This window comes from Bos indicus, chromosome 3 (genome assembly GCF_029378745.1).
Source record: "Bos indicus isolate NIAB-ARS_2022 breed Sahiwal x Tharparkar chromosome 3, NIAB-ARS_B.indTharparkar_mat_pri_1.0, whole genome shotgun sequence".
NCBI lineage: Eukaryota > Metazoa > Chordata > Mammalia > Artiodactyla > Bovidae > Bos > Bos indicus.
In genome coordinates, this window is record NC_091762.1 from 101,269,408 (window position 1) to 101,279,710 (window position 10,303).

General features: G+C 45.5%; 1 protein-coding gene across 1 annotated transcript in view; it reads left to right on the top strand.

Annotated features, from left to right (window-relative positions):
- ZSWIM5 (zinc finger SWIM-type containing 5) overlaps nt 1-9,544 on the top strand; it is a 161,333-nt gene extending 151,789 nt beyond the window's left edge. Inside the window, exons 12-14 of the mRNA XM_070786661.1 lie at nt 5,227-5,390; nt 5,868-5,949; nt 6,685-9,544. Coding sequence (XP_070642762.1) covers nt 5,227-5,390; nt 5,868-5,949; nt 6,685-7,547 — 1,109 coding nt within the window. The 3' untranslated portion in view covers nt 7,548-9,544. The remainder of the gene's footprint in view (nt 1-5,226; nt 5,391-5,867; nt 5,950-6,684) is intronic.
- The last annotated feature ends 759 nt before the right edge of the window (nt 9,545-10,303 follow it).

A 10,303-nucleotide genomic window follows, 5' to 3' on the forward strand; every position in this document is an offset into this window, starting at 1 on the left:
AAATTGGTACCACAACTATGGAAAACAGGATGGATGTTTCTCAAAAAATTTTAAAAATAGAACTACCATGTACAGTATGTACCATGTATGGTATATGGTACAGTAATCAAATAGTGTGGTATTGGCAGAAGAATAAGCAAATAGGTCCATGGAACAAAATAGAGAGCTCAGAAATAGTCTCTCACAAATACAGTCAACTGGTCTTTGACAAAGGAGCAAAGGATAGTATTTTCAGCAAATGGTACTAGAAGAACTGTACATCCACATTTTAAAAAATGAATATAGACACATTGACCTTATACCTTTCATGGAAATGAATTCAGATGTATCATAGACATAAATATAAAACACAAAATTATAAAACTTCTAGAAGATAACACAGGAGAAAGACTAGATGACCTTGTGTTTGACAGTAACTTTTTTTGACTACACTGTGTTCCCTGATCAGGGATCAAACCTGGGCTGCCTGCAGTAGAAACACAGAGTCCTAACCACTGGACCTCCGGAGAATTCCCAGAAATAGCTTTTTAGATACAACACCAAAATTAGATACAGTCGATGAAAAAAACATTGGTAAGTAAGACTTCATTAAAATTTAAAACTTATGTGAAAAACATTGAAAAGACAAGCCACAGCCTGGGAGAAAATATTTGCAAAACAGTATCTACTAAAGAACTTGTATCCCAAATACACAAATAACTCTTAAAACTCGACATTATTGTTGAGAAAACAACTGAATCTTAAAATGCACTAAAGACCTGAACTGATGCCTTACCAGATAAGATATATAGATGTCAAACAAGCAGTAAGAAGATACTCACCATGACATGTCATATTCAGTTCATTTCAGTTCAGTCACTCAGTCGTGTCCGACTCTTTGCGACTCTATGAACCGCAGCACGCCAGGCCTCCCTGTCCATCACCAAGTCCTGGAGTTCACCCAAACCCATGTCCACTGAACTGGTGATTCCATCCAACCATCTCATCCTCTGTCGTCCCCTTCTCCTCATGCCCTCAAATCTTTCCCAGCATCAGGGTCTTTTCCAATGAATCAGCTCTTCGCATCAGGTGGCAAAAGCATTGGAGTTTCAGCTTCAACATCAGTCCTTCCAATGAACACCCAGGACTGATCTCCTTTAGGATGGACTGGAAATACAAATTAAAACAAAAATTAGATACCACTATATACCTATTAGAATGGCTAAAATCCAAAACACACCACCAAACACTAGTGAGGATGTGGAGCAGCAGAGACTCCTTCATTCCTGGTGGGAATGCCAAAGGTTCAGCCACTTTGGAAGACAGTTTGTCAGTTTTTTACAAAGCTACACATAGTCTAACCATATGATCCAGTAATCTTGTTCCTAGTTATTTGCCCAAATAAGTTGAAAACTTACACAACTGTCTACACAAAAACCAGCACGCAAATGTTTATAGCACCTTAATTTGTAATTGCCTAAAAGTGGAAGCAAACAGGATATCCTGCAGCTGGTGAATGGATATACAAGCTGAGGTAGATCCATACAATGGCATATTATTTACCAACGTAAAGAAATGAAGTGCCCTTCAATAAGTGGTGCTGGGGAACTAGACAGCTACATATGAAAGAACGAAATTAGAACATTCTCTAACTGTACACAAAAATAAACTCAAAATGTATTAAAGACCTAAATATAAGACCAGAGACCATAAAACTCAAAACATAGGCAGAACACTTTAACACAAATCATAGCAGTGTTTTTTTTAATCTGCATCCTAAATCAAAGGAAAATAAAAAGTAAACAAGTGGGACCTAGTTAAAAGCTTTTGCACAGCAAAGAAAATCATTGGCAAAATGAAAAGACAACCTACTGAATGAGAGGAAGTACTAGCAGATAGAGTGACCAATAGGGAATTAAATCCAAAATATACATTTCATATGAACTAACATAAAAAAAAAAACTTGATTTTTAAAATGGGCAGAAAACGTGGATAGACATTTTTCCAAAGAAGTACAGATGGTCAACAGGCAGATAAAAAGATGCTCAATATCATTAATCATCAGTTCAGTTCAGTCGCTCAGTCATGTCCGACTCTTCGCAACCCCATGAATCGCAGCACGCCAGGCCTCCCTGTCCATCACCAACTCCCAGAGTTCACCCAAACTTATGTCCATTGAGTCAGTGATGCCATCCAACCACCTCATCCTCTGTCATCCCCTTCTCCTCCTGCCCCCAATCCCTCCCAGCATCAGAGTCTTTTCCAATGAGTCAACTCTTCGCATGAGGTGGCCAAAGTACTGGAGTTTCAGCTTCAGCATCATTCCCTCCAAAGAAATCCCAGGGCTGATCTCCTTCAGAATGGACTGGTTGGATCCTTGCAGTCCAAGGGACTCTCAAGAGTCTTCTCCAACACCACAGTTCAAAAGCATCAATTCTTCGGCGCTCAGCCTTCTTCATAGTCCAACTCTCACATCCATACATGACCACTGGAAAAACCACAGCCTTGACTAGACAGACCTTTCTTGGCAAACTAATATCTCTGTTTTTGAATATGCTATCTAGGTTGGTCATAACTTTCCTTCCAAGGAGTAAGCGTCTTTTAATGTCATGGCTGCAATCACCATCTGCAGTGATTCTGGAGCCCAAAAAAATAAAGTCTAACACTGTTTCCACTGTTTCCCCATCTATTTCCCATGAAGTGATGGGACCGGATGCCATGATCTTCGTTTTCTGAATGTTGAGCTTTAAGCCAACTTTTTCACTCTCCTCTTTCACTTTCATCAAGAGGCTTTTTAGTTCCTCTTCACTTTCTGCCATAAGGGTGGTGTCATTTGCATACCTGAGGTTATTGCTATTTCTCCCGGCAATCTTGATTCCAGCTTGTGTTTCTTCCAGTCCAGCGTTTCTCATGATGTACTCTGCATAGAAGTTAAATAAGCAGGGTGATAATATACAGCCTTGACGTACTCCTTTTCCTATCGGGAACCAGTCTGTTGTTCGGTGTCCAGTTCTAACTGTATGAGGTATCACCTCACACCTGTCAGAATGATTATCATCAAAAAGAATGCAAATAACAACTGTTGGTGTGGACGTAGAGAAAAGGGAACCCTTGTACACTGTTGGTGGGAATGTATATTGATGCAGCCACTGTGAAAAATGATATGGAGGTTTCTCAGAAAATTAGAACTACGATATGACCCAGCAGTTCCACTCCTTGGTATATAGCCAAAAAATGGAAAACGTGAATTGAAAAAGATACATGTACCCCAGTGTTCATGACAGCATTATTTACAGTAGATAATAAATAGAACCAACCTAAGTGTCCCATCAAGAAATGAATGGGTAAAGAAGAGATGGTATAAATATATAATCAAATACTGCTCAGTCACAAAAAAGAAGAAATTTTTGCCATTTACAGCAACATAGATGGAATCGAAGGATATTCTGCTAAGTAAATCAAGTCAGAGAAAGACAAATATTGTATGATATCACTTATATGTGGAATCTAAAAAATACAACAAACTATTGAATATAACAAAAAAGAAACAGACTCACAGAGTATGAGAGCAAACTTGTTACCAGCGCGGGGAGGTAAGGTGGGGAGGAGGGTCTGGATGGGGGAAGGAGTCTAAGAGGTACAAACTGCTATGTATAAAATAAGTAAGCTACAAGGATACATTATAGGAATATAGCTAGTATTTTATAAACTATAAATGAGTATAACCTTAGAAAGTGTGAATCACTATCTTGTATACCTGAAATGTATATAATATTGTACATCAACTGAAACTAAATTAAAAAAAAAAGAGCTACCAAGCTATAAATAGACATTTAAGGAAACAAGTGTATTTTGCTTCCTGAAGGAAGCCAGTCTGTAAAGGTTACATACTATTCCAAACCTGCGACATTGTGGAAAAGTTAACACTATAATGGCAGTAAAAAGATGAGTAGTTTCAGAAGGAAAGAGAAGAGGGATGAACAGGGGGAGCACAGGAGATTTTTACAGCAATGAGTCTATTCTATATGACATAGTAATGGCAAACCCATGATACTATGCGTTGGTCAAAACCCATAGGATTGCATAACACAGTGGACCCTTATGTTAACTGTGGACTTCAGTTAATAGCAATGTATCAGTGTTCGTTCAATGTAAGATGTTAGTAATAAGGGAAACTGAAAGGGGAAAGAGGGGGATATGTGAGAACTCTCTGTCTTATCTGCTCAATTTTCTGTATACCTAAAACCACTTTAAAAAACATAAAGTCAGGGTTTCCTTGGCTGTCCAGTGGTTAGGACTCTGCTCTCGCTACTGAGGGCCTGGGTTTGATCCCTGGTTGAGGAACTAAGGTCCCACCAAAAAAAAAAAAAAAAGTCTATTAAATGTCTTAATTGATTTTAAAGAGGATAGAAGGAAAAAAGGTGATCTCTCAATCCTGACACCCAAAGATAACTACTACCGCTAAGACAGTGTTGTAAAAATCCCCGGATATATTCTATTCATTTATATGCATGCACACACATACTACCTGTACACAAATTGTTTATAATTCCCTCCACGACCTTAAAAGGTTATTGTTTCTATTTTATAGATGAAGTAACTGGTCTGGTACTGGCTGAACTAGGTTCATTTCCCAATGTATTTTACTCCAAAGCCTGTACACTCTTAGCACTGCACCTCTTTGTAAGACATAAGACCTACTTTTTCTTCTCTCTTTATTTCACATTTTACCCCTTCAGAAGATACACCAATCTCTCATATACCCTACTGCCTTTACCTTATATGGTACTCATGGCATTCCTGCAACGTATTCCATAACTCTGTGCACTCATACTTGCCTACTGGATAAGAAGTGGTAGCCCAGCTCCAGGGAACTGTACTGAGAAGCAGACCTTGGGACTGGAATACTTTCTTGGCAATAATGTGGCTTCCTTCTCCTGTATAAGTAGCTCTCAAAATTCAGGTGTTAGAAAAAGTTATTTCTGGGACCTAAAGATCCTGAGGGGAAAAAAGGGTAAGGGGTCAAGGCCGATGAAAAGGTGGAGAGCAGTGAATTTGCATGGGTGCCTGGGGAAGGAAGGAGCCTCCAGTGGGTTCAGTGGAGACAAAGCTTGACCACCCCGACCATTCGGAAGCATTCCGTGCATTGACACCAGCCAGTTCAACCAGCACCTGTTGTGATCAGCTGACTGTTCAGGGAAGCTTTAAAGAAGATCTTGTCCCTGCCCCTTCTCTTGGCACCTGTAGGGGACACTCTGAGGCTCCGAACAATCCTGGAAGCAATACAGAAGCACATCCATTCTTCCTCCCTCATCTTCAAACTGGCCCAAGATGCATTCAAGATTGCTACTCCCACGGACAGTAGTACAGATGGCACCCTGCTCAACGTGGCCTTGGAGCTGGGGCTACAGGTATGGAGGAGGAGTGGGCCATCCCCACTTTAAACTTCTGGCCTAGTGACAGGGAGTTAAGATCCCATGAGGACTGGAGTGGGCATGGGCCAGGTCTGATTCTTTCTGTGTCCCCAGAACATAGCTTCTAGGCTAGTCACAAGGTCAGGACTCAATTTGGGGCTCTGTTTTGAAGTTAAGGCCAGTTAAGCAGTATAGCCTTAGGCTCCACAAGGTCCCCATCTTTTCCCTACCCACCCCCATTCCTCCAAGTCAAGGTGTGATAATAAGGGGTTTATTCATTACAGATCATCAGAGAAATCTTCTATCTGGTGGCAGGATGGGGCAGAAATTAAACAAACCCATCTGTACTTCTCAGGGGAGAGATGGTTGTTTAAGGCACAAATAAATACACATACATAAATGAATGGCAAGGAGGAGGGAGAGGTTAGAGCAGTTATGCTAAGTCCGCTGGGAATGCCACTTTTTTTCGCCCAGGTGATGAGGATGACCTTATCAACCCTCAACTGGAGGCGCCGGGAGATGGTGCGGTGGTTGGTAACCTGTGCCACAGAAGTGGGTGAGTCTCCCAGCTCCCTGTGCCCCCAGGGGAAAGGATTCCTAGGCCCTACTCTTGGGACAGGACAGTGAATCCTTAGAGCTCTCATATTCCATTATTGATGGCCTAGGAAAGGATGAGGCTGCTGGTAGGAGAAGATGGCCCTGTTCAGCCTGACCAAGGTCTTCCCTCACTGCTTGGATTGTACCCTGAGGGCAAGCAGCACTCTGATCCTCTGCTAGAAACATTCTAAAAGAATGAATTTTCAGCCACCAGTACTCAAGTGCAGCCTTAGGAGGTAGTTGGCCCAGTTGTTTAGTCCCAGTCCCTGTCCATGCTTCTGAGAAATCCCAAACAACTTGGAGGCTCGAGACCCCATCTAGTGCCCAAAGCCCCAGCACAAAACTCTGCGCTGAGAGGCTTCACTTCAGCTAGAAAACCCAGGGGCAGATCTGAGACTCCTGCCTTGGAGCAGGCAAACCACAGGCTCTGTTGCTTCATCCTTGTGAGGGGCTAAGAGCACCTGCAGAAACTTTCAAGCCTCTGACCTGGGGGAAAGAAGGGATGGGAAGAGACCTCAAATGGGGTCTGGCCACCGGGGTTGCCCCCCTAGCCCTGGTTACTGCAGATCATCTCAGGGCTGCTGAGGAGGGAGAGCTTGTCCCTGCTGGCCAAGTTCTCACCCCTAATGGTAATCTGAGTAGACCTGGATCAGGACTGGGAGGCCCATGGCTGAGCACAGGCTCTCCTTGACAGGTGTGCGGGCCCTGGTGAGCATCTTGCAGAGCTGGTACACACTCTTCACCCCCACCGAGGCTACCAGTATTGTGGCTGCCACAGCCGTCTCCCACACCACCATCCTGCGCCTCAGTCTTGACTATCCACAGCGGGAGGAGCTGGCCAGCTGTGCTCGCACCCTGGCCCTGCAGTGCGCTATGAAGGATCCGCAGAGCTGTGCCCTGTCGGCCCTTACCCTCTGTGAGAAGGACCACATCGCCTTCGAAGCAGCCTATCAGATCGCCATCGATGCTGCGGCTGGCGGCATGACTCACTCACAGCTGTTCACCATCGCCCGCTACATGGAGCTCCGTGGCTACCCGCTACGTGCCTTCAAGCTGGCCTCACTGGCCATGAGCCATCTCAACCTGGCCTACAACCAGGACACCCACCCGGCCATCAACGATGTGCTCTGGGCCTGCGCCCTCAGCCACTCCCTGGGCAAGAATGAGCTGGCGGCCCTGATACCCCTGGTGGTGAAGAGCGTGCACTGCGCCACAGTGCTTTCAGACATCCTTCGGCGCTGCACGGTGACTGCTCCTGGACTGGCCGGCATCCCAGGCCGCCGCAGCTCAGGAAAGCTCATGTCCACCGACAAGGCTCCCCTGCGCCAGCTGCTGGATGCCACCATCAATGCCTACATTAACACCACACACTCGCGCCTGACGCATATCAGCCCTCGCCACTATGGAGAGTTCATTGAGTTTCTGAGCAAGGCCCGGGAGACCTTCCTGCTGCCTCAGGATGGCCACCTTCAGTTTGCCCAGTTCATCGACAACCTCAAACAGATCTACAAAGGCAAGAAGAAGCTGATGCTGCTGGTGCGAGAGCGCTTCGGCTGAGAAAGCAGACAGCTTGCTGCCAGGGCAGCCTGGGCTCCCAGGTACCATCAGGTCAGGCCACGGACACAAGCATTTGTCCACCCTGAGAGGACTCTGAGCACCTGTGGCTGAAGCCAGAGGACCACAGGGCTAAGCATGGGGAGAGTCCAGCTGTAGCCAGCATGCCTGCCTGGGCAGGGTTCTTACAACAGCCCACTGTTCCTGGAGGAGCAGGGCCCTGCAGACCAGTCAGCACCCACAACATGCCACCTCAGGCCCTTGTATCCTGCGTGTCCCGGGCATTGCCCCTCTCTCCCTTGGCAAACACAGAACACTGTTCCGTCTCAGGGATTGCGTAACCAGAGAAACAGAAGCGTTTATGGTACTGTAAATACTATAGTCTGTGTGTTGCCAATTATGTTGTAAAGTTGTAACTATTTATAATTCTGGTTCTAATTTGATGGGTACTTGAAGCTGTGGGTGGGAAGATAGGCTTGTTTTCTGAGGAGATTCACAACCATTTCTCAGGTTTCCCTTGCAGAGTATATTCTGTTGGCAGTGGAAGATTGGGGATGGCAGGGAGAAAAATGGCCAGTTAAGAGGAAATCTCAAGTCTAGTCTATGCAGAAACCCCAGCCTGCAGAAGGGCATTCATAGCCCAGTGATGGGTGAGGAGGCCCAGTCTGGACTTAGACTTTCACCTCATGAAGCCATGAGGACACGGAAGCTGTTGCTCCTGCCTCACACAGCCTCTCTAGGAGTCTGACGAGTTTCTGAGAAACAGGTGAAGGTGAATGTCTGGGAGGCCACTGAGCTCATAATGTTCATCCGCTCTGGACACCGTTGTCTTAGTGTCTGGTCTCATCTCTAAGTGTGCGTAGAGACCTGAATGACTAAATACGTGTGTCTGTGTGCATAGGTATATCTGTGCATGCCTGTATGTGCACATATATATTTATGTGCATGTGTCAGGTCTGTGTGCTGGACGGTGGGTTTCCGTGTGAGGGTACGCGCATATGTGAGCACACTGTAGTACGTATCTGTGTGTCTGTTGCTGTTTGCTGGTGCATGTTTAGTCTGTGTGTATCTGGCCACACATGAACGCACGTGTGTAAATCTGTTTGGTCTGTATCTGTCTCTGTGAGTAACTGTGGCATTTCCACATGTAGGTTTGTCTGTGAATTCATGTTCTAGGATCTGCATGAATGTGTCCCTTCTCTTTTTGCCAGATCTCTCATCCCCATTCCTCTGTTCTCTCGCACCAGCTAAACATGTTCCCCATCTCTGTGGCTCCTGTACTCATCACTGTCACCCAACAAGCTTCTGAGCACTAAGCTCCCTCTGCCCTGAGTGGCTCCTTCAGCGCCACATTTCTCTGCTTCCCCTGCACCCGCTTTCTTCCCCTGCCTTTCTACCTCAAGCTTCCTCTGCCCGCTTCTGCTACAGTCCCATGGGCCACTGATTTGGAGGCTGCAGCTGGAATGCATTTGGCCTTGCCCTGACTAGCTTCTAGCCCAGGTGGACAGCCCCTCTGTTAGCTCTGGCTGACCTGCAGTGTGTCATGTTCCTGCTACCTTCCTGCCCCTCTCCTCGCCTGGAATTGTAGGAGATGGCGCAGGCATTCAGAAGAGTCATTTAGATGCCAGTGTCTTGGTGTTTCCTGTTTCCTGTCTTAGTTCCCGAGTAGGGGGTGGGGTGTGATAGGGAAGGGGTGGTATAGCTAGAGTGTGAACTAAAGACCTGTCTGCTTTATTTTGCTTTCTCTGACAAACTGTGTCATTTTTTTTTTCCTCCACACTGACCAATAATTTGTATTTGCTGTTTGTGGCTACTGAAGTCTTACTGTTCCGTCATGGGCCGTACAACCTCTCAGCCTGATAGGTTGGTTAAAAAAACAAAAGACACCACTCCCATTTCTGTATCACAATTGCCGTTTTTTAGCAAGTATGTGAACTCACAGTGCTTTTCTATGAATAAATCACGGATCACAGAAAAGATCATTTTTCTAAAATCAGAAATTGTGTTTTTTCAATAAATGGGGCCCTTCTCTGTATTCTCTATCACCCTGGCTGGGACAGGGAGCTGGTTAGGCCTATAGCACAGAGGGTTCCTAGCACTCTAATAAGATGTGGAATAACAAATGAAGAATTTCCTACCACACCAGACCGCTTTCCAGAGCTCACAGGCACATCAGGGCCGGACCCCAGAAAGTAGGTACCATTATGATGAGCAGAAACATCAAGATACTGAGAAAATCAGAGGGTATACACAGAAAAGAAGCCTATTGGTGTCAGAAGCCTTCTCAGCTCCGTGATGCATGTCTAAGCAACTCAGCCGATCTTTATGCCCTCTACCCAACTTTTCGGGTCAAAGCTGAAGGCCTCTCAGCTTCTTCCTGCTGACCTAGACCCCATCTTCCTCAACAGGGCTTTCTGAATATTCTAACCATTTCTGTGTCCCTCTCTGATCTATACACTCTTCCTCCCCAGACACAAAGCCCTGGCTTCACATGCTGTAGGGACCCCATTTCCCTGTACATGTCACAGCTCCCACTCCTAGGAAGATCTATGCAACCCCATGTGGCTCTGGGGCTTGGAGATCTGAGAGAACGTTGGTGTCAGGGCCCTGACATGAAGTCCAACAGTGCCTAGGCACTGATATCTGAGCTCCAAGGACTTGTGGGAGAGGATGCAAGAAGCAGCCCAGGGAAGGAAGAGGCTAAGAAGGAATGGAGGATAAGGGCACAGATCTTTCACAAACAAAACCACATGCAAGAC